At 46.1% G+C, this 25,670-nt stretch overlaps 1 protein-coding gene across 1 annotated transcript in view; it reads right to left on the bottom strand.

The window, feature by feature from the left end:
* Window positions 1–25,670, bottom strand: part of LOC148539613 (electrogenic sodium bicarbonate cotransporter 1-like) — a 325,398-nt gene that overhangs the window by 179,569 nt on the left and 120,159 nt on the right. Inside the window, exons 6-7 of the mRNA XM_088451237.1 lie at window positions 22,193–22,280; window positions 6,073–6,227 (exon numbers count right to left, since the gene is read on the bottom strand). Of these exons, the coding sequence (XP_088307363.1) occupies window positions 6,073–6,227; window positions 22,193–22,280 (243 nt within the window). The remainder of the gene's footprint in view (window positions 1–6,072; window positions 6,228–22,192; window positions 22,281–25,670) is intronic.

Here is a 25,670-nt window from a genome sequence, read left to right as displayed (position 1 = left end):
TGATTAAAATAATGTGCAGCATGCCTACATTCTGTGTGCGACTGCGGATGTATCTGCATGAGAAATGCCACGTTACAATGACACAGCCGCTGACACTGGAACGTTGAATTTTGCATGCAGATTGGGAGAGGTTTTTAGCTTTTATGTGTTGTTCCCTCTACTGCTTTCTCTTCTCTGTCACTGTGCCCTTTCCTATAGTGCTGCACCCTCTCCTGCCGGTCTCTCTTCTGTTTCTCTTATGTGGATAGTGGTGTCATGTTTGGTCTTCTCCTCCTCCTTTGGAGCCCATGTCAGAGGTCCTCAAGTGAGCGATTAGCGAATTTGCCGGGCTGGATGTTAGTTCTTGCTTTACAAATGCTGTGCAGTAGTACCCTGTCATTAGTCTCTATGTATGACACTTGCATAGTCTGATATGAAGCCATAGACACGCTTCTAGTGGGGATTTTGCTTTTTGCCCGGCACATGTAGTATGCTATTCCTTTAAATTCTTGTTATCAGCAACTTCCCATCTGCCATGTCCTTATATATTTTGATACACACCAGGACAAGACAAGAACATGCCGAAGCTGCATGACCACTCCTGCGGCAAATAGCAATAGCAAGGGCAAAAGCAGCAGTGGAAAAGAATATGGAGCAAACAAAGAGAGAGCACCAGCACAAACTCACAGCAACCCATAGCAACAGATGATAAATAAAAATAATGCAAAACCAAAGCTGAAAACACTACATCTCAATTGCAGACATAACCGAATATCAAATATAAAAGAATATGGTATATGGGAAGTGTCCATTGGCACTTTTTACACCTTTGGGTCTGATGCTGTTGAGATTGTGCTGGTTGCTCTGATCAAGACCTGACAACTGGACTGTGGTCATTGTGTCACTGTACTGACACCTGTTCTTGCCCAATGGCGTGGTCCAGGGTTGGTGCGTTGGCTGGATTTCCAGTTGAGCACACATGGTTGATGCATCTGATGGTTCCCTGGTCATTTTTTCGCTTGGTTAGGTCTTTCAACGTTGTCTTCAGTTCTGGCATGGTATACGGTCACCTGCATGTTCCCTAAAGATTATGTGGCTCCCCCTTATTGTTCAGGGTGGGCGACTATGTTTTGCTTTCCAGCGGGTCTCTGTTATCGGTGATGGTGACGAACAGCAGGATGCACTGTTAGCAGTGGGAGCCTTGAGGGATTTTGCCCTGTTTTTGCCCTGAACAATGAAGACTGATTGGCTGTGGTACTCCTGGCAGGTTTTTCAGGTTTCCCCACCCCAACCCATTCACTTTCTCCCTCCCACCCTTCCTCCTTTCCCTCCTTGTGTGGGGACTTTTGTTTCCCTTATTTAGTTTGTTTGTTGCAGGAGGACTTTGGAATCTATGCCATCTTGGGTTCATGGTGCATTCTTTAGTGTAAGGGGCTTGTCCATGAACTGGATAGGCTGACTTAGACGCTCCTGGGTTTAACAGCATCGGCTGACTGGCTGGTGTTATATGGTGTATTGATATGGGGGGTTTAGACCCTACTACTTGCTGTTGAGAAGGGCAATTGGCCCTGCTAGTGTGTTTGTAGGGACCCTATTTACTTGCCATTGAGAAGGGAAATTGGCCCTGCTAATGTGGGGTCCCTCTTTACTTGGTTACTGTTCAGATGGCTCAGTGTGCGTTTGGTCTCCCTTTATACTTTGGGAAGGGCGAATGGCCCTGTTAGTGTGGTGGTGGTGTACCTAGTTACATGTTGCCGGATGGGGTCTATCTTACGGAAGTTGGAGTTCGTCTATTTTTGGAGCGTGTTTTTATGATATTTGCTATTTTTTTTTTGAGTTTATGGTAGCGTGCTTGACTCCTGGAAAGTGCTTCATGTGGCCGGAAAGAACTGCAGCTGAGGGGTCAGAGAAGTGATTTATACAGTAGGTCACTTCCATTTTAATATAGCTTTTGGATGATTATCCCTACTGGCATCAGCAGCCTCGGTTGGCTAACTGAGTGGGCAATTAGCCCTGCAAGTTTTTGCAGTCATCTGATTGGAAATCATTGATCGCTGCCGATTGCTGTTTCTTTCAGTCGCCACCATAGTAAAGTTATTATTTATTGGTTTTTAAATAAAAAGGCTAACCAGTTTAAATGCCACACCTGTCTCCTTGTCTTTATTATAGTTTAAGATTATTGTTTAAGATGCATAAGGTTATGTTCAAGTGTCAATTGCCGCTAGGGCGTTTAAGCCCTAATTAAAGTCAAATAAATACAAACATCTGCTGTGCTCCCCTTTTACAAATCAAATTAAATAATCTTTCCTGTCTTGTAAGACCAAAATCAGATATCAGTGGGAGGGATCAAGACTCATTCAGCCAATACGTTCCTTACGTTACTGCACCTACACCTTACCGTTCCCACCCTCCCATCATACTGCCTCTCTAAGTGTAAAGGTGCATACACACGTAACGACTTTTTGAACGATTTGTCGATAACGACGTCGTTATCTTTAAATCGTTAAAAAAAATCGTTCAGTTTATGAGTTATAACTATGAACGATAATCACAAATGCGCACTCCCGTTTGTAGTTATCGTTCATCTTCCATTTCAGACTGTCCAACATGACGATTTTCATTAAGGGAACGAACATTATTCGTTCATCGTTGAAAAAAAACGTTCACTTTTTCAAGGGAAAATCTAACAGAAAATCGTTGGTTACAAAATCATTACATGTATGCACCTTAAGGAGTCCTAAGGGCAAGTTCGGAATACAGATTAAAGCAAAAGATCTTTTTGTGTGTAAGTGCAGTACAAAAATGGGTCCCTTACACGATAAAAGATTTCTGTAACCAAGTCTACATATTGTAAGTCTCCTTGTCTTAACAGTCCGCTCCCTTATTTTACAGTAATGCATATATAATTTTCTAGACTTAGGGCTCATACATAGATGTTTTTCATGAATTGCACAGTCCTTAGCACTGTGAACGCATTTTGGAAGCTCTTAATAATAGGAACAACAAAATATATCAAAAGGACAGTGCTGGGTTAAGTCTCTAAAATATAGCAAAGATACAATGGTCATGAAGCAGTTTCCGGCTACTTGAGCGTAATTTCCATTTAGAAAAATTGTGAATGTACAAGTGGCATAGTTTCACAAGAGCCAAATACATCTAGAGTTGCGGACAACTTTGTATCTGGAGCAAATAAGCCGCAAAATTGTGTTTTTACACCCATATGTAGACCTCTTCGCCTCTGATTAGGATACCCTCCAACATTTCACATCTAGAATCCGGTACAGGGGTGTGGCCATAAAGGGGGCGTGGCAAATGATAAAGGGGTCTGTCCACGGGTGCTGTACCGCTGTACCTGGGGTCCGGAGGCAGCCAGCACGGGCTGCTTTAACTTCTGTACACCGGACCTGGGGTATTTATGGCAGCATCAGTACACACTGCTTTGCAGAGAACCACAGTGGGAGGAGCAGAGCCGCCTGTCACTCAGCAGTGCTGCGGGAGTCCTATGTCCCAGCAGCACTGCTAAAAAAAAAATCGGGAACTCGGTACAAACCGTTCAGACCCTGTTTGCCGGTACAGATCATTTAAAAATGGTACTGTAGTGGCTAAAACGGTAGAGTTGGAGTGTATGCATTAGGAGCATATGCACCAGGTTTTCATGAGGTGCATCTATACTGAAGTCACACCAGAATGCAAATGTGCCTATAGACTCAATTGGCTCATTACTGAATAAACACTACTTACTATTAACAAATTATATTAACCATTTGGCAAAGTCTCTACCTGTAGGAATCTCACAAGCTACTAAGGAAAATTGCTTTAGTAAACTAAGGGCCTGATTCAGAAATGGATTCTATAGCACAGTCACTGTATCCTTGTATGCAGTGGCTGTGCTGAAATATGCAAAAATCGCTGATCTGCTGATGTGGTACACCTAGAAAAAGGGGGCACCACGCCCTGTTATCTGGAACGCTCCCTGTCATCGCCACCCCCAATCGCCAGCAACATGTCAATCTAGCTTCAGCTTTGGGGCACACCAACCGATGTCGCAGGAACAGATCTGCACACGCGTAGTGTGGCTCCGTGCACGCGCACAAATCTGTATATATTGGAAATTTATGTAAATAAAGAATTTACGGAAATCTCTGAATTAGGACCTAAGGGTCTGATTCTGAGTAGGACGATGCCCCTTCCGTTTCTGCGTCTTTTGCTGCAGCTTCTGTAGATGCTGAATAACGATTGGTGCATCTTTAGATCCAACAACAATACTTGCACCAGCCCTATGGCAGCTGCAGTTTCTCCATTCGCGAATGGCCTATGTGAGTGTTAGACCGTTTCTGTACGCAACCAATTTCAGCAACAGGCTGGCGACACTCCTATAACATGCCCATAACATGGAGCGTCTGCTAATCCACCTCCCTGTCACTACCCAGGAACATTTCTGAGAAAGCGTGTCTCCTTTGCGTCTCAATCACAACTGTGCAACTTAGATGCATGTGCAGTAGAAAAAAAATCACTCCACTGTGTCCAATATCTCCGATGCAACCGACAGAGGACCATATTCAATTCCAGGTGAAAAGTCCCGTACATTCGCATGCAGCACTTTTCGCCCACATCGCTGGTTTTAATTGCGGAAAAGTATCGCGCGCGTGGCCGCTTTTCCCCGTATTCAATTAGAAATCGTCGAAAACAGGACCCGGTGAAACTGTGACCTGCAAAAAGTCCTGTCAGATTTCAGGAAATCAGCCTGACACATCAGCCGGACACCCCCCAAAAGACGCACTGACATTGAGGATCACTCTAGATACCTCCGAATAGCCCTGCTGAAGGTATTTGGGGTACTTCAATGCTCTCAAAAGCTGCTATTTCACGTCTTTGCACAAGTGGTGAAGAATAGCATTTAGCATTTTTTTAGGCTCAAAATAACTAGTCCCAGCATATTTGGGGTACCTGAAAATGGGTGTTCGCATATTTTATAGCTGGTAACTATACTTGCTTGACATTAATCCGGAACACCACTAAGGATCAGTGACTCACACCTCACCTTGATTACCACACTTTGCATTTTACTACCAATACCTATATCTATGATACACTATTTTTACTGGACTTATTTTTTTATTACTATGTTTATTGTTATTTTTTATTGAAATTTTATCTGCTGCCTAGTGTGCAACATTAAATGTTACTTTTCAATCCCAGCCGTATACCTCATATATGCTGATACTATTAATCTACAATTTTACATCGATTCTCTATTCAGTGATTGCTATTATGCCATTCATGGTTTATACATTGTTTGACATATAAGACCCTACTAGATCTACGAGATTAGACATATCACATTCAATCTGGTATCCAGCGTAGGTTCTCCTACTTTTAAAAATCCACCTGCTGCAAGCACCTGCAAACTTAAAAACACCTGGGGCATACTTGGGGGCACCTCTGGAGTCTATTTCGCTAGTTATTAAGTTTGTCCCCAAACTTTGGATTTTTTCACCCCCAAAACGAAAGTACTTTTTCAGTGATCTATGGACTTTCTAAAACTTTTTTTTTATGCAGTTTACATTTGGGGGATTGTCCCAAGGGTGCAGGGGGTTCCCACAGCTTTGCACCCCAAAACCCCAATTCTGCACTTTTTTTCGACACCTATTCATAGGCGAATCTTTTTCGCAAGTCCCATTGCATTGAGTTTCTGTACCAGTGAAAAGACTTTGGAGTTGAATACGGAGGAAACTTATCGCATGGCAATATAACGCCACTCACGATACTTTTCTGCAGAAACTGACTTATCGAATATGGCCCTCAGAATCAGGCCCTATGCCTCAGCTGTTGAGAAGGGATGTTGGAGTATAGCAAGGCTGGATATTACTTGAGAAGCTGTACTGAAAACACAGTAGTGTTGTCTCTTAAATTATCAATGTTGTAGTTTCTTTGTTGTGAAAGTGTATTGTCTTCCAGAATATCTTTGTTAATCCTCCATGTTATGAAGTTTACTAATACAGGTCACAGTAAAGATTTATCGTACAATCTTTCCTGAATATATGCTGGTTGAATTAAAAAACAAATTCTACCACGCACACCAGGCAACTTTACCTTCTTTGGGCTGATGGTAGAAATTTGGGCGGCTGAATGCGCACAGTCGGATCCCATTTGCCAGGAGGCAAAACAGCAACTTCATCTAAAAAATCGTCTATTCCTGCTATTAGTTCATCTTTGTTCATAGCCTTGTATGCAACTTTCCTGAACAACTGTAACAACAAAAACATGACATGCTGCATTAGTAAAAGTTATTCCACCTTCCATTGTCAAAAATATAAATGGTACATACACAAGCAATAACATTCAATGAAAATTGCATTGATACAACACTTTAAGAATATTTCCAGCATTATTAATAGCATGGCAAGTCTGTACTACAAATCCATGGAGAGAGATAAAGTACCAGCCAATCAGCTCCTGTCATTTTTCAAACACAGCCTGTAACATGGCACATAGGAGCTGATTGGTTAGTAGTTTGGGGTCTATTTACTAAACCTTGGATGGAGGTAAAGTGGACGGAGATAAAGTATCAGCCAATCAGCTCCTAACTGCCATGTCACAGGCTGTGTTTGAAAAATAACAGTTAGGAGCTGGTTGGCTGATTCTTTATCTCCGTCCACTTTATCTCCATCCAAGGCTTAGTAAATAGACCCCTTTATTTCTTTCCACTTTATCACTCTCCACGGCTTAGCACATCTGGCCCCTGTATCTTATGTTTAAATGAAAGGTTAAGGTATTTGTTGCTGGCAATGTATGTTTGCAATAAAGGCTTACCCCAGCTTCCTTAGCATATTTTGCATAAATTTCCTCTGCGCATGCTCAGGCAATGAGTCAAAGATATTCCAAACAAATCTATACCTCCAACCAGACAGGGCCAGATTAAGTTTTGCTCCCCTGCATAGGAACGCAGCCTGGCCCCTTCCTCTACAAATGCTGCACCCCTTGACCCCTGTACCATGACCTATGTTTCTTTCCCCTGACGTTTGCTCCTCTACCTGCTTCCCTGTTATAGCTGAGTGAGATGCAGCATCAGCAATAGGACAATGGACAACTTGTCCCGACTGCTCATTTCCTTTATAGGATGGGCCCTGTCTTCTTAGTGAAGTGGGCAGGATGGGGAGAATACCGGGATTCGCAGGTTCTTATTTTTAACCCCGCCCTTTCACCCCACACACTTGCAAATCACTGCTGTCAGGACAGCGTGGGGCCTGACACAAAGAGCTCGGCCCTGCCCCCAAATTGGTCACCTGCATCTCCTCTCTGGGCTTTTCCTGGAGAGGAGCAACTAAAAGTCGACAAGTATGACCCATACAGTAGTTAAGCTTATATAGGTCTTGCTCTTGTGTAGTCAGGGGTGTAGTGTAAGTGGAGCAGATGGGGCTTGTGCTCCGGGTAAAAGCTTCGATAAAGAAGTTATCTGCTCTTTTTTTTCAAGTATTAAATATACCAGTGGGACTATCTTACCTGTCCCAGTGGTCCCAGGTAAGAACTGAGCAAAATGATGGGGGCGCCATCAGGAGAGACCCCACTCCATTGCAGAACAAGGCCCTACTCTGTTTACATAGGCCCTTGGATCCCACCTCACCGTCAGCAGCTACCCAGCTCCCGGCAGTGTCACGGAAGACATGAGAAGATGTTGCAATGTTGTCTTAGAGGAGCCAAGCCAGAGTGGAGATAGAATAAGAAGAAGGCCAGAGGTAAGTTATCTATCGGATAACAGAATGTGGCAGAAGGAAGTACTATATGAAACATACAAAGGGAGAAGTGTGGGGTCGAACACAATGAGCATTATACCTATCGGTGGGAGTAACAATATATTCAGTGCAGCCCCAGACTTTGACCGAGTATTAAAGACCTCCTGTAAACAGAGATGCCGTGAAGTGGCCTGGAGGCTTAGCCATATTTTTCCAAATATATGCAACTGAGATCTCTGAATTATCTACCACCATGTAGTTTTTCAAATCTTATTGCTGATATCATTCCAATTGCTGGGGGATACCCTTTGCTGTTTCTTGTATAGAATAACCCCTCCCTTTCATGCACCTGAGTGATATTACTAAGGTGACTGAGTAGCTACCAACATGCTGTACTGCTGTTTTGAGAGGCATAGATGGGACCAACGTTTGGAGGGCATGCTGGTTCCTGTAGTGCCATTAGGAGGACCTTGTTACAAGGCGGCACGACTTGTCACTTTCCAACACTTCAGAGGTTGCTCCCACCACTTCCGTCTGTCCTGCTGGAACTGCATCATTATTTGCTAGGCAATCTGGACGCTAGATGAAATCTCACGTTACTTGGAGGCCGGGATGATCTTCCATGGCTCTGATTGGTGCTTCACCTTTTTTATACCTGGCAGTGTCCGCACAGCTTTGGCGGCTATTGTGTCTATGTATGTGCCCTTCCGGTTCCTGCCGCATTGTTTGTTTCAGCATCTTGACTATCCTAATCACACCACAGTGTACCAAGATCACATCGAGTCCTCCGACTGTATTAGCCGCACCACAGTGTACCAAGCCGCACCACGTTGTACCAAGACCGCATCGAGTATTCCGGCTGTATTAGCTGCACCACAGTGAACCAAGCCACACCACGGTGTACCAACACCGCATGAAGTACTCCGGCTGCATTAGCCACACCACGGTGTACCAAGAACGCATCGAGTTCTCTGGCGAAATTAGCCGCACCACGGCGAATCAAGCCGCACCACGGTGTACCAAGACAGCACCAAGTCCTCCAGCTGTACTAGCCACATCACACAGTACCAAGCTGCACCATGGTCGCTCTTGGCCGCATCAAATCCCCCGGCTGTACCAGCCGCTTCACGACGAATTTACCCACACATCAAGCCATATCAATTCCATCAGCTTACTTGCTGCTTCAGTTCTACAGGCTGTACAAGCCATCGTAATTCCTCCAGCTTAACTAGCTGCATCAATTCTACTGGCTGTACAGGCCACATAAAATCCTTCAGCCAAACTATCTGCTCTACGGCCAATCCCGCACCATCTCAGTTGTACCGTGCCACATTTATTCCACCAGCTCTTTAGTGTCATATTCTCCTCTGGTCTTCCTAGGAAATCTATGTAAACCACTACGCCACCTAAGTACCAGTGAACCAAATCAGTTCTAAGGGAACAGTGGCTGGCTGTTATTTGTGGACGAGGTCGTCACACTAGTGGGTTCTAGTGGGTTTACACAGTGATCCTAGGAAACCGTAACATTATAGCCGGCCAGTATAGTTGTGACAGACATGGAGCCTTTACAGAATCCAGCTCAAGTTCTTGCTGGCCAAATTCAAGTCCTTACTCAGAAGGTGCAGGAGCTCTCCCTTAGGGTGGAAGATGTTCATTCCACTTCAATTGAGATGAATCTTAAAAAACCTTCCTGCCCAGTTCTCGGGTGATAGCAAAGAGTTTGTCAATTTCCGGGAGAGGTGTAAACTCTAATTTTGATTACACCCTATTTCTTCTGGAACAGAGGCACAACGCGTAGGGTTAGTAATTTCTTTACTTATGTGGAGGTCCTCAAACCTGGGCATTTGGGTTACCTTCCACTCACAGTGCCCTCCTGTCCGTGGAGGCCTTATTCAAAGCATTAGGTCTCATCTATGATGACCCTGATAAAGCAACTTTGGCGCAGGCAAGTCTTCGCTCGGAGGGCAGCTGAGGACTACTGCGCTGAGTTTCGTAGATGGGCAGTGGAATCTGGCTGGAATGATCCTGCTCTTCACAGTCAGTTTTGTTTGGGGCTTTCTGACCCAATTAAAGACATTTTGGTTCAACATCCGGTATCTGAAATGCTTGACGATCTAATGCATCTAGTTATCCGCATCAACCATCGCCGACGTGAGAAGGATCTGCCCCACTAGGTCTCCTGGGGTTTCCTCTTGGGGCCTTCCTCTGGAATTAGAACAACCCATGCAGATAAGAGCCTTTCGTCCCCCCCTGAAGAAAAGCATAGGAGGCGTTCTTTAGGTCTCTGCATGTACTGCGGTGGCAGAGGACACTCTAATAATAACTGTCCAATCAAGCCAGTAAAAGGCAAGGCCTAAATGTTCAGGGGAAATTACATTTATGCCTCACGTCTGTTTCCCAAAAAAATTCTGTCCTGGTTCCCACAGTTATTCAAATTTCCGGGAAAATATTCATGGACCTTTCCTTTTTCAAGACTATGGGTATTTCTGTTGTTCCTCTGGATCACTCCATTTCCATTTGTCGTTTGGATGGCCATATCTTCCCCGATGGTGTCATTGCTTTTCAGATGCCGCCCACCTGTCTGTCCATAGGATTGTTACATTCCGAAGAGATTACTTTTCTTCTCATACATTGTCCCTTGGCACCTATCATCTTGGGTCTTCCCTGGCTCAGAGATCACAATCCCATTATTGATTGGGAGACCAGTGAAATCACCAAGTGGAGCTCCAAATGTTCTTCTCAGTGCCTCTCTATACCTGTTCAGATGTTGCAACCACCTGCTTCGGAACCTTCCTCTGGAATTCCTGCTCAATAAAGCGATTTCTCCGATGTGTTCTCCAAAACAAAGGGCGGATATCCTTCCGCCTCATCAGTCATACAATTGTGCTATCCACCTTGTCCCTGGAGTGTAGTTGCCTAAAGGACATCATATGTCTTGTCGGTCCTGGAAAATAAGGCCATAGTAGAATACATTAAAGACGGACTGGCCAAGGCTTTTATCCACCCTTCCAAGTCTCCTGCCGGGGCGGGCTTCTTTTTTGTTGAAAAGAAAGAATTGTCACTTAGACCTTGTATCGATTACAGAGGTCTAAACAACATAACTGTCAAAAATTCCTATCCTCTACCTTTAATCTCTGTCCTTTTTGACCAGTTACTCGAGGCGACCATCTTCTCTAAAATCAATCTTAATGGAGTTTACAACCTGATCCGGATTAGAGCAGGGAAAAATGGAAGACAGCTTTTAATACTCATTCTGGCCATTATGAGTACCTGGTCATGCCATTCAGACTTTCCAATGCTCCACCTGTCTTCCAGGACCTGATTAATGATGTTCTCTGCAAGTTTCTGGGAAGTTTTGCTGTCGTATATCTGGACGATATCCTGATTTAATCCCAATCCATGGATTTACATCGTCTCCATGTCCGGCAGGTGTTATAAAAGCTGCGAAAAAAACATCTTTATGCTAAACTTGAGAAATGCGTGTTAGTATGGTCTGTTTTTATTTTCTGTTTTGTTTGCTTTTTCACCAGTAGGGGTCACCAGATGTTTCAGATATGTTCTGGTCCAGACCTGAGGTGCTGCTCTCTGGTGAATCTGTGATTATTTCATCACGAGTCACACCTGTCTGCCATCCTTATAGGCAGTCTGCAATCAGCAGTGAGTGCTAGTCATTGTGTGTAATTTTGCCTTGTATTTCATTGGGTCTGTGCTCCAGTTCAGTCTGTCTTTTTCACTGTGTTCTTCCTGCCTGCAATACCAAGGTATTACCCATACAAGCTCTGTCTGAAGTTTATGGACTTTTTGTATATCTGAACCATTTATCTCAGAAACCTGTATTTACTTTCGGGTGTGCAGTCATTTATTCATGCTAGCTCTGTGTGCCTGAAAACCAAGTTATTACCCATACAAGCTCTGTGTCTCCAGCCTATGGAAGTTTATGGACTTTTTTTTGCATTTATCTCTGCCACAATTTTGAAACCTGTGTTTACTTACTGGTCTGCAGTAATTTATTCATGCTAGCTCTGTATTCCCAGGATGGTTCCTGTGTACCCTGCTTGTTCACTTTTTTCAAATTCATCTGCATTACCCTGCCATCATTTCCAATCCTCAATAAATATTTTTGTGTTTTATTATTCATGTCCTTGTGATTTTGCATTATTCCAGAGAGGTTCTCTTAACAATGCAAATTCGAAGTCACCGGGGTTTTCTTCCTAGGTTATATCATCTCCTCTCAGGGTTCATCCACGGATCCTAGCAAGGTCAAAGCTATCCTGGACTGGGTGCATCCCATAACCATAAAAAGCCATCCAAAGCTTTGGTTCGCTAATTATTATCGGAGGTTCATCAATTATTTTTCTACTATCGTGGCCCCTATTGTAGAATTGATCAAAAAGGAGCAGACACTGGTCTTTTGTGGCCATGAAAGCTTTGATAATCTGACAGCTGCTTTTACAAATGCCTCAGTTCTTCATCACCCTAATCCGGATGTACCATTTATTGCTGAAGTGAATGCCTCTGAGATTGTAGCTGGAGCCATCTTGTCCCAGAAAGATCCTCAAGATAATAATTTACATCCTTGTGCTTTTTTCCCCCAGAAATTATCTTCTGCGGAGAGAACCAATGATGTGGGCAATCGGGAGTTATTAGCGATTAAATGGGCTTTCGAGGATTGGAGGCACTGGTTAAAGGGGGCCAAACATCAGGTCACAGTTCTTACTGATCATAAGAATTTGGCTTATATTGAAACAGCGATATGATAAAATTCCAGACGGGCACGGTGGGCCTTATTTTTTACCCGCTTTAAGTATATCATCTCTTTTCGCCCAGGGTCAAAAAATATCAAAGCGGATGCGCTTTGCAGGAGTTTTCTGCCTGCCCAACTGCCTGTGGGCTCCGATTAATCTATTGTCCCTTCGTCTCATATATATCTGTCTGTTGCACGCAGTTTGGCTGATTCACTTCAAGCTTGCCAGTCGGAGGCTCCATCTGGAAAACCTGTCGGACTGTTGCTTGTCCCAGAGAGACTTTGGGAAGCAGTTCTTCTGGACTTCCACTCCAAAACAGCCATAGGTCATCCAGGCACTTTCAAAACGATGGAGTTACTTTCCCATTCAGTGTGGTGGCCTTTGTTGTCGAGAGATGTTCGTGAATTTGTTTGGACCTGTGACATCTGTACTCGGAATAAGAGCGTGGGTAGCTCCATCTGGCCTCCTTCTGCCTTTATTCATACCTAGGAGACCTTGGATGCATATTGCCATGGATTTCATTGCTGACCTCCCTACTTCTTCTCATTGTTCTGTTATTTGGACTGTGGTGGATCGCTTCAGTAAAATGGCACATTTTATTCCTCTGCTCAAACTTCCTACCACCAAAGAACTTTCCACGTTATTCCTACAGCATATTTTTCATCTCCATGGGTTACCATTGGACATTGTGTCTGACCGGGGAACACAATTTATTGCCCAATTCTGGAAGGATTGCTGTTCATCTTTAGGCATTTGTCTCAGCCTCTCCTCGGGTTATCACCCTCAGTCCAACTGTCAGACGGAACGTGCCAATCAATCTTTGGAACAATACCTCAGTTGTTATGTGTCCAAATGTCGTAATGATTGGGTTACTCAATTACCTCTGGCGGAGTTTATTTTTAATAATTCTTGTCATTCTGCTTCCTTAGTTTCTCCATTCTACTGCATCACTAGACAATATCCCAGAGTTAAATCCTTTGAACCCAATACCAGGGGGTCTGCATCTCAATTTTCTGTCTCCCAGCTATGTTCCATTTGAAACAAGGTTAACCTGTGTCTCTTCTATTCATTCCAAGACCCTTGCTGAGAAACATCGGCAGCCGTGTGAATTCAAGGTTGGAGATTGGGTTTGGCTAGCTACGAAGAATATCTAGCTCCATCAACCCTCATAAGTTGGGTCATTGGGCCTTTCTGGATTATTGCTTAAATCAATCCCATCGCCTTCCAGCTTAAACTGCTGTGCATTAACAACACATTTCATTGCTCAGTGTTGAAACCAGTTTTCTTTTCTTCTAAATTAAAGTCCAGGCATCCAGCTAGACACTCTCCAGTTGTGGTTCGGGGACAACAGGAATTTGTGGTTGAAAATATTTTGGATTCCAGGTTTTCACGAGATAGTTTACAGTTCCTGGTCCATTCGAAAGGGTATGAACCGGAGGAAAGGTCTTGGGTTCCAGAAAATTCTCTTCATACTCCCAGGTTGAAGAAGATCTTCTTTGAGGACTTTCCTTACAAACCAGGTTTTAGTGGTTCCATAACCCCTCGGCAAGGGGGGGTACTGTTACAAGTCGCCGGTATGACTTGTCACTTTCCAACACTTCGGAGGTTCCTCCCACCACTTTCGCCTGTTCTCCTGGAACTGCATCATCGGTTGTTAGGCGATCTGGACACCAGGTGACATCTCACGATACTGGGAGGCCGAGATGATCTTCTGTGGCTCTGATTGGTACGTCACCTTTTTTATACCTGGCAGCATCATCATTGTCTTGGTAGCTATAGTGTCTATGTATGTGCCCTTCTGGTTCTTGCCACATTGTTTGTTTCAGCATCTTGACTATCCTAATCACACCACAGTGTACCAAGACCACATCGAGTCCTCCGACTGTATTATCTGCACCACAGTGTACCAAGCCGCACCACGTTGTACCAAGACCGCATTGAGTATTCCGGCTGTATAAGCTGCACCACAGTGAACCAGCCACACCACGGTGTACCAACACCGCATCAAGTCCTCCGGCTGCATTAGCCGCACCACGGTGTACCAAGACCGAATTGAGTCCTGCGGCAGTATTAGCCACACCATGGTGAATCAAGCCGCACCACGGTGTACCAAGACCGCACCAAGGACCTGATTCAGAGCAGCTTGCTCTGAATCAGGGAGTTTTTTTTTTTCTCTTCAGGCTGCGCACTAAGCTGTGGGTGACCACCCACAGCTTTTGAGAGTAGCCTGGAGCCCGTTGCGATTATTGCGACCATTGGGCTTGCGAGGAGACCCTGTGGTAGGGTCTCAGCTCTCACAAGCCCGAGTGTACTCCCTGCTCTAATAGAGCAGGAAGTCCACTACTGACATCACCTGTGATGTCAGTATGGCCGCCCACAAACACCAGGCGTTCCTAAGGGAACGCCTGTGTTTGTGCAGCCACCACCGTTCCCCGCCTACAAAACAGGGCGAGCTGTCAATTAACATCGACAGCCGCCCCGTCTTGCAGCGAGACCCGTAGCGATGGAGCAGCCGTCGCTGGACAGGTCTTGCGCATGCCGGAGGTGGTGCATGCGCAGTGGGGGACTATCGGCCCACTTGCGAGAGCTGTGCGCATGCGAGCGGGTCTGAATCAGGCCCCAAGTACTTCAGCTGTACTAGCTGCACCACGGCATACCAAGCCGCACCAGTCAATCTTGGCCGCATCGAATCCCCCAGCTGTACTAGCCACATCACGGCGAATTTACCCACACATCATGCCATATCAATTCCATCAGCTTACTTGCTGCATCAGTTCTATAGGCTGTACAAGCCATCTTAATTCCTCCAGCTAAACTAGCAGCATCAATTCTACAGGCTGTACAAGCCACATCAATGCCTCCAGCTAAACTATCTGCATCGATTCTACTGGCTGTGCAAGCCATATCAATTCCTCCAGCCGAAAGCTCTCTGGGGCTTGCGATGAACGAGACCCTACCACAAGGGTCTCGTCGCAAGCCCGATGGTCGTGATGGTCTTGACCATCGTGATCATCATGGCCACTCGCTATAGCTGTGGGTGGTCACCCACTGCTATGCGAGCGGCCACTCCTAAAAAAAACCAGCGCCCGCCCTGATTCAAAGCGAGCGCTCGCTTTTTGCGAGCGCCTCTGAATCAGGCCCATAGTTTTTGCTTTATTCTTATTAGCACTCACAAACACCTTAGCCTATCACAAGTGTGCTACCCTGGGGTGGCTGGCCTTCACTGGCTTTTTGGGGTTCCGCACCCCAGACTTTGACTAAGTATTAGTGACCTCTCGAAAAATATGAGATATGGTAAGAACTTACCCTTGTTATCTCCATTTCTACGAAGTCCATAGGGTTCCACAGGATACCTTGGGGTATAGGTGATGACGTCAGGCATCGGGAACCATAGAGTTAAAGTTTTCAGCCTCCCAGGATGCACTAGGGTCCCCCTCCTATACCCCGCCCCCGAGCCAGGCATCTCAGTTACGTACCAAGCCATAGGCCGGAGGAGGAGAAGGAAGAGAGAAAAAAGATCTGGACACACACACACAAGAATCACATTCTCACCAGAGGGAGACGGAAAAACCGGCGACCAGAGCAAAGTCCATCTGCAGCACAGGTGCGACAGGGTGGGAATCCTGTGGAACCCTATGGACTTCGTAGAAATAGAGATAACAAAGGTAAGTTCTTACCATATCTCATAGTTTCTACATCAGGGTCCACACTATACCTTGAGGATGTCCCAAAGCAGTATCCTTTAAGGGTGGGGACGCTCCTGTGCTGAAAGGAGAATCCGCCGCCTGAAGGAAGCATCCTGAGAGGCAAAGGTGTCAAACGCGTAATACCTCACAAAGGTATGGACCGAGGACCATGTGGCCGCCTTGCAGATCTGGACTGCAGAGGCACCACGTCGAGCAGCCCACGAAGGACCCACAGACCTAGTGGAATGAGCCCTGACAGAGGAAGGAACCGGAAGGCTTTCATGAAGATAAGCTTCTGAAACGGCCCTACGAATCCAGCCTGCCAAAGTCTGCTTTGAAGCAGGCCAACCCTTTTTACGGAAGCCATAATGGACAAACAAGGCGTCCGACTTCCTAAACGAATTAGTGCGGTCAACATAAATCCTTAAGGCACGCACAACATCCAAAGTGGCCTCACCCACTGAAAGATCAGGTGCGTTAAAGGCCGGCACCACGATTTCCTCGTTGATGTGAAAACTGGAAACAACTTTAGGAAGGAAACCAGGACGAGTGCGCAGCACCACCCTGTTCCTATGAAAAATCAGAAAAGGGGGTCTACAGGAGAGAGACCCTAAGTTAAAAACGCGTCTGGCCGAAGCAATGGCCAGAAGGAAAATGGTCTTCGCTGTCAGCCATTGGAGGTCCACTGAGCCCAGTGGTTCAAACGGCGGTCCCTGGAGAGCCCTCAGGACCACAGCTAAATCCCAAGGCGCCACCGGTGGAACAAAAGGTGGCTGAATTCTGAGAACACCTTGCATAAAGATGCGCACATCAAGAATTGCAGCAATCCTACGATGGAACCAGACGGACAGGGCAGTCACCTGTACCTTCAGGGACGCAAGGCGAAGCCCATGGTCCAGTCCCGCCTGTAGGAAAGCCAATACTCTTGACAGACGGAACTCCCGAAGAGCATAACCTCTCGGCCGACACCACTGGAAGAACTTATGCCACACACGATGGTATATCCTTGCAGAAGATGGTTTCCGAGCTCAAGGCATAGTTTGCACTACAGAGCTGGAAAACCCCCTGGACCTTAACATGGCTGTCTCAACAGCCACGCCGTCAAAGACAGCCGAGTCAGGTCCGGGTGAAGACAAGGACCCTGTGACAGGAGGTCCGGGCGTAACGGCAACCGCAGAGGAATGTCCACGGACAGTCCCTGGAGGTCTGAGAACCAGTGCCTCCGGGGCCATGCTGGAGCTATCAACAGGAGCATCCCTACTCCCTGTTTGAATTTCCGGATTACCCGAGGAAGAAGGGAAAACGGAGGAAACAGATAAGCAAACCGGAACGTCCACCGGACAGACAGATCATCCACCAGAGACGCCTTTTCGTCTCTTGTGCGAGACCCGTACACCGGCAACTTGTTGTTGTGCCGTGACGCCATGAGGTCGATCTCTGGAAGACCCCACCTGTCCACCAGCAGTTGAAATATGTCCTGGTGCAGAGACCATTCCCCCGGATGAACGTCCTGGCGACTGAGAAAGTCCGCCTCCCAGTTCAGAACTCCCGGGATGAATACTAGTGATATGGCCGGGAGATTGCGCTCCGCCCAAACCAGGATTTCGGGACACCTCTACAAGAGCTGCCGACTTAGTGTTCCTCCTTGCCGATTTATGTAGGCCACGGTGGTAGCGTTGTCCGACTGGTCCTACACCGGGTGATCTTGGAGAACCCGATGTGCCTGCTGGAGAGCATTGAACACCGCGCGGAGCTCCAAGATGTTTATTGGAAGCTCTGTTTCCGCCCGAGTCCACCTGCCCTGGAACAAGTGTGGACCCGTGACTGCTCCCCAGCCCCGAAGACTGGCGTCCGTTGTCAACAGGACCCAATTCGCCACCCAGAACGGACGACCCCTGTTGAGATGGGTCGTCTGCAACCACCAGGCTAGGGACAGGCGAACCTCCGGAGTGAGCACTATCGTCTGGGATTTTAGACTCTGAGGCAGTCCATTCCATTTGGACAGGATCAATTGCTGCAGAGGTCTGGAATGAAACTGGGCATATTCCACCATGTCGAATACCGACACCGTGGAGCCCAGTAACCTCATCGCCGAGTGCAGAGACACCCGGCGATTCTGCAGACAACTGCGCACCCTCAACTGCAAGGCAGAGATCTTTTAGCCCGTCACAAAGATCTTTTGCTGTCCAGAGTCCAATAAGGCTCCGAGGTGCAGAATCCTCTGAGACGGGATAAGGGTGGACTTCTGCCAGTTTATCAACCAGCCAAGCCGTTGAAGTACCGCAATGGTCAGGTCCAAGTGACAGAGAAGGAGCTCTGGAGATCCTGCCACCAACAGAAGGTCGTCCAAGTACGGTAACATGCGGACTCCCTGCAGCCGCAGGGAAGCAGCCATGACTGCCATCACCTTGGTGAAAACACGTGGTGCTGTCGCCAGCCCAAAAGGCAACGCCCGGAACTGAAAGTGGGCGTTGCGGATTGCAAACCTGAGAAACTGTTGATGGCATAAAAGAATAGGGACATGCAGGTAAGCGTCCTGTATGTCCAACGACACCATGTAATCCCCAGGTTCCAGCGACAGAATGATGGACCGTAAGGTCTCCATCCGAAACCTCGGCACCCGCAAAGACTTGTTGAGTGCTTTGAGGTTGAGGATCGGACGATACGACCCATTGGGTTTCTGCACCAAAAACAGATTGGAATAGAAACCCTGGCCCCTCTGGGAGAATGGAACAGGCACTATAACTCCAGCCTGGAGCATAGTGTGCAAAACCTTCCGCAGTTCCAAGGCTTTGTTCCGGTCTGATGGAAGACCCGTGGTGAAGAATCGAGATGGGGGCCTGTGCCGAAAGGAGAGGGCGTACCCGTGAGAAACCACCTCGAGAACCCAAGTGTCTGTTGTGGTAACCGACCAACACTGGGCGAACTGCAGTAGGCGGCCTCCCACTTTGGGATCCCCGATCGGCCGCAGGCTTGCATCTGGCTTAGGGGCCGGACGTCTGGTACTCCAGGCCTGCTTCCAGGGCTTGGCCAATTTTTTGGGGTCAGCCTGTCGGGGAAAGGACTGTGCTTTAGGCCTACCCTGGGCACTATAAGGCCGAAAGGACGACGTACCTGAACCGGAAGGAACTGCAGCAGAAGGGAGACATGCAGATTTGGCTGCCGCCAGCGTGGCTGCAATTTTGTCCAGGTCCGGACCAAATAGGACCTCTCCATTAAAAGCCCTTTTTGGAATCAGCGTCCGCCTTCCAAGATCGCAACCATAAGGTGCGACGAGCAGCTACAGCTGCCGAAGAAATCAAAGACGCCAGGGTACTGATATCCAAGGCCGCTTCATTGATATAAGTGGCCGAGTCCCGGAGATTGCCTATCAACTCGGTCTGCTCAGCCGAACAGTCGGAATCGAAAGACGCCTCCAAAGTATCAGCCCAGCGCTCCATAGCTCTGGCTACCCAACAAATAGCCATAGCCGGCCTAGCTGCCCCCCCTCACAAGGGAATAAACGGACTTTAGGCAGATCTCCACCTTACGGTCCGTAGCATCCTTCAGGGAAGACATGGAGGGCATGGGCAATGTGGCACTACGGACTAGGCGTGTCACATGAGAATCCACCTGTGGAGGGGATTCCCACTTAGAAAAATAATTATCCACAAACGGATAAGCCGCCAAGCGTCTCTGCGGCTGATACAGTTTGCCAGGCTGTTTCCACGCCTCCTCTAAATGGTCCACTAACTGACCCGAAAGAGGAAACACTGTGGAGTCACCCTTAATATCCTTAAAAAAGGCATATTTAGATTTGGACACTGGAGGATCTTCGTCCTCAATCACTAAAGCTGTGCGGACTGCCCGAATAAGTCCAGCAATATATACCTTGGACCTAGCGTCCGACTCTTTAGTACGGAGAGGTTCCTGGTCCGAAAGATCCAGAATCTCCCCATCATCAGACGTCACGTCGTCATCCTCATAAGGAGCGGACAGAGATGCAACCGGCCGTTTATGTGGCCGCAACACAGACTCCCCTTGTAAGATGTCCGACAAGTGCTGTACAGAACTTGTCAGCGAATTAACCCATGCAGGCTCCTGAGAGACCTGGGGAGGGGAAATAGGGAGACTGTGGGGTACCATCAATTGTCTCGGGAAACCCTGCATGGGTGACGACACCACTGACTGCTGGGACAATCCCATCTGTGAGAACGCAGGCTGCGGAGCTAACTGGCCCACCAGGGTTGTAAGCGCTTTGGCGAAACAAGCCCAAGGCGGCTCCTATACCGGTGCCGTGACAGTAATTGGCCGCGCCAATAAATAACACAGCCCCTCCGCGCTACCCTCCCCCTCCGCTATTGGTACATTACACGTAGTACACAGAAGCTGGAGAGGAAAGTCACTCTCAGACATGACGGTAAGTATGTGACCCCTCTCACTGATACTTGTTAGTATAGTGTGAGACCACCCTGCAATCACCGCACCGCAAGGGCTTTAGCAGAAAAGATCAGGGACAGTTGAAATGGCTGACAGAAGAAAATGAAAGTACAGGCAGCAGCGCTAGCAGAAGTCACATACAATGCAAAGAAAATCAATTCCTGCACTATCAGCGCTGATACTCAACTACTCAGACACGGAGCCTGGTAGGACACAGCTCTGCATACACTGACCTGAACCTTAACGGAGGAGAGGTATGCCGGGGGACCCAGACCGTGATGCCACCGTTCTAAGCTTCCAGCAGCGTTCACCATGCGTTGAGAAAGATGGCCACCGAGGAGCATAGAGGAGGCCTGCCTGGCGGAGGAGCGCTGCCACAGGGCCAGTCAGCGTGTGCAGAGAGGGCTGTGTGCAGCGGGGGAGGCGCCGGCTGTGAGACAGGGAAGGCGCACTCCCCTGGCATGCATTTAACCCCTGGGACGCCGCAGCGCTACCCCTCAGCCGCGGTCCGCTGTCCCAGGGGGGTAGTGGAAGCGCAGGTTAGTACCTGGCTCCACGCTGCAGCCAGTCCCCAGGGAGCCCCCTGCCTGGGGACTCTGGACCATGTTCAGCAGGGTCCCACCGCGGGACCCCGCTGCTTACCTTGCTGTCCCCCTTAGATCCGGCCATGGTCCCAAACATCTGTGGTCACCGCAAGCTGTGACCCCAGATGCTTACCAGCATCCCCGGATCGGTACCGGCGTTCTGGTACCGGCGGGGGTGTAGGGAAGACAGCATGGACGTCAGCACTGACTGTCCATGCTATACTTCCAGATGTGCAGCCACAGCTGCATAGAAGAAAGAGGGGGGCTAAGAAGAGCCCCTGAAGTTAACAGGTGCATCCGACTTCGGCCGGGCATCAAACAAAACTGAGATGCCTTGGCTCGGGGGCGGGGTATAGGAGGGGGACCCTAGTGCATCCTGGGAGGCTGAAAACTTTAACTCTATGGTGCCCGATGCCTGACGTCATCACCTATACCCCAAGGTATCCTGTGGATACCCTATGGACCCTGATGTAGAAACAGAGACGACGTGAAGTGGCCTGGAGACTTAGCCATATTTTTGAAAATATATGCAACTGAGATCTCTGAATTATCTACCACCATGTAGTTTTTAAAATCTTATTGCTGATATCATTCCGAGTGCTGGGGAATACAGTTTGCTGTCTTGTATATCACTAGTTGACCCTACATGTTCCAGTCGGACACAGTCACTGCTGTTTCTTTTTTAATTTCATCTTGCATCCACAAGCTGGCTATGCTTCCTCCCGAGGCTCACTATTACTACTAGTAAATGGGAGGGGGCATCGTAGAATGTGCTTGCTCCGGGCACAGAGGTTCCATGCTACATCTCTGATGATGTTTTGTAGAAAACTAGGAGCATATGCAGCCAATGCTGATCTGCATGCATCTTCGGATGTGCATAGCTCTGCATATTGGCAGAATGTGCTACTTTTCTCTACACTTTTCTTTTGAGTAATGTTTACTCATTTTACTTCCACCTCTGCACCAGCACCAAAGTTATTTCATTTGCACTGTATTTATAATTATGGAGGAAGGACTTAGTTTCCAAATGTAGCACATATGTTTACCTCGTCAGTGAGTAAAGTGGCAATGGCTCTCCCAATCTCATGATAGACCTTTGCCTGGTTTCTTGGCCCCAGGAGAATGAAAATAAATCTGTTAAAATAAACAATGAACATTTTAAGCCACTTTAGACGATATTATGAAATATGAAAAATAACTAATGGTTTGCTTCTGTGGTTAGATATGCATGAATCATCTTAAATATTGTCAAATGGATCTCACAATATATAGAATGGAAAATTGAATATAGCAAAGGTACATATGCAAATTTTCACATTCCCCCCTCCACCTGAGATGAATATAGTTCAACTGAATACAGCTAAAACCAACTTTAAAAAAGGGTTGTTGAAAATGTAATTATGTAGGCATTTGGAATAATACAGGGAGAATGTTTGATGGAGAGACAAATAGTTCTAGGCAAAGATGGGGGGGAAAATCAGAGACACCTATGCAGAGTCTATCTACGTTGAAGCTCCAAGAAATTAGACTTGTCATGTAAAACCTCACGAGGCTTGGAAATATGGTGGTTGTTTGAGTGATAGGCTAGGAGGTAAAACATTTACTTTGCTTAGTGGAATTACAGGCCTGATCCAAGTATGTACACTAAAGCAATCGCAATTGCAAATCCAAGCAACTGCAGCTACCATTAATAATAATGATAAAGTCGGGCGTCTGAGTAGCCCTATGGTCAAGCAGAATGGCAGTCTGAATTGAGACGTCGGGACCACTTTATCTGCATACGGAATTGCAGTTATAGGCTGAGACACACCCTGAAAATGGTTGCAACATGCCTGCATTTTTGCGGCCACTCTTCGTAACCAGTCCCAAACATTCCCTGAATGTCAATCACTTGCAAAGAACCTCACTGAGTGGCATCACTAAGATCTCTTGGTGCATGCGCAGTGCAACCGTGATGCATGCGACAACAGTTGGCCGATAATCGCTCAACTGCATAAATATCAGCATTGCGTACATATCTGAATCAGGCCCTATGTGCAAAATTATTATAATAAACTTTGCAGTGGGGAGCAATTCAACCCAATTATCTGGTTGAAATTCATACAAGCATTTATTTGCACTTTCTGTCTGGCCACTTGACTGGGGATAATAAGCTGAAGGAAAATCCTGACAGAAACATAAAAACTAGAGATGTGCAGGCAAGGATTAGTTTGGATTTTTCCGCCAAATTTGGATTTTACCCGCCAAAAATCAGGTCTCAGAAATAGGCAAAACAGCTTTCATGAACAAACATCATCTTTCATTGACAAAAGTCCACGAAAAATGATGTTTGTCCATGAAAGATGACGTTTTGCCTCTTTCTGAGACCTGATTTTTGGCGGGAAAAATCAGAAGTTGGCGGGAAAATCTGAACTAATCCAAGACTGCACATCCCGAATAAAGACTAGCAAAAATCTTTTCAAGTTGTGTTCCTCTATCTGACAGTTTTTGGACAGCCATGAATCCAATGTTTCAAAAATAAAATTATCAGTTAAGGAGTTTAGGGTATTTTCTCAAGTGTGACAAAATATACCCTCTTAGAAAAACAATCAATGTACCAGTATCCAGATAAATCCCTGCAAACAGTCCAGAGAGGAACAGATGGAATGGGAAGAGGCTTCAACAAGCTAGCAGAACGTAAGTAAGATGCTTTTGTTCTTACACAAATGGAAACATATCCTTAGGCACCCGCAGCCACCAATAATATGTGAATATAAAGCCCAGTGTCTTAATTCTTCCACGGTACTGGCTAATCTTGAAATTTTTATATACAGTAGTTGTTTAATCCTGTACTATAAAAAAGAAGTATACGTAGACAACTTGGTTGCATTGCAAAATATATTAAGATTTTAAATCATTACTCTGTGATCCTTCAATTTGGTTAGACAGTAGTCACTGCTTTAACATAAAATTGAATATAGTATAAAACAATGCCGATCCATATTGACTGACAATAATTATTTTGTCAAATTTCAAGTATTCTAGACACTTATGGTTAGATAAAAATATTAATAGGCGTACAAGCCCCTTCCAGAAGATGCCTAAATTCCTGTGAACCTAAACATATAGCCAACAATTTTCAATCTATAAACCAAGTCATTCTGTTCGGGAGGCAGCAATTTATTTGGAAAATAAACCTAATGATGTAATATTTGATTATACAGGTTGAGTCTCCCATATCCAAATATTCAGAAATACGGAATATTTTTAGCATGACTGAGATAGTGAAACCTTTGCTTTTTGATGGTTCAATGTACAAAAACTTTGTTTAGGGCACCAAATTATTACAAATATTGTATAAAATTACCTTCAGGCTGTGTGTATAATGTGTATATGAAACAAATTAATTTCATGTATGTACACAAACTTTGTTTGAGCCACAAAATGATTAAAAACTATTGTATAAAATGACCTCCAGGCTGTGTGTATAAGGTGTATATAAATCATAAATGCATTCTCTGTTTAGATTTGGATCCCATTCCCAAGATATTTCAAAATACGGAATATTCCGATATCCAAAATACCCCTGGTCCCAAGCATTTTGGATATGGGATACTCAACCTGTAATTCTGTCTTTGTGACAATGTAGCCCCTGCTTTCTGTGGTATACCCCTCAAAGATAAGTGCTTGTGTGGGTTAGAATGTGTCATCAAATGAAAAGTGAACTTCTTGAGTTCAATGGTCCATCTAAAATAAACAATGCCCCTGTATGGATTAAAGCATAATTGGCTATACAACTGACATGATTTTGCACTGGTTTAATAGTTTTGCTTGCCACGATATTAAATTACATTTGCAGTAGCACAGGCATGGAGTCTAACAAGTCCATGGTCTTCAACAGTGATCCCCACAAGTGGATTTTGGCTTTACTGCTGGAAGGCCCACAGGTGAAGATCCCCTGCTCTGCCTCCAATCTTGCTAGTGTAAGGTAGGAAAAGTGGTCATCAAGCCAGGTCAGGCCCCAACCCACAGCACACTTGATGTCATGACCATTATGTAGGAGGCTCTCCATGTAGTCAAGCATCCTGCAAGCCCGGCACAAGTGTTAACTTGTGGGATGCAGCAACCATACAGCTGTTATGGTCTCCTAGGATTCACTATGTAAAAGCTCTAGAACCACAAAGGCGAGGTCTTCTGCCAAAAACAGCCACCCACTGTTATCTTAGAACTGAAAACGTGCACCGCGGCACTTAGTCCACCTGGACTTAACTTCGGGATAGTAAAGGTTTACACAGTTATCCTAGGTAGACCAGAGTAAAACGTGACACCAACATGTGGAGTGACAGGAGAACAGGATCAGCTAATTAGGCTCTGGTGAGGCTATAGAGTCTGGAGATGGCTACTAGAGCTGGAGGAACAACATGGGACAGTTCCTTGGCAATGGGAAGTTTGAGCAGAGAAATAAAATGTGCCATTTTGCTGAAGCAATCCACTACAGTCCAAATAACAGAACATCGAGACGAAGTAGGGAGGTCAACAATAAAA

This window comes from Taudactylus pleione, unplaced genomic scaffold, assembly GCF_031769625.1.
Source record: "Taudactylus pleione unplaced genomic scaffold, aTauple2 ptg000025l, whole genome shotgun sequence".
Taxonomy (NCBI): domain Eukaryota; kingdom Metazoa; phylum Chordata; class Amphibia; order Anura; family Myobatrachidae; genus Taudactylus; species Taudactylus pleione.
This window is presented reverse-complemented; position numbering and strand designations above follow the sequence as displayed.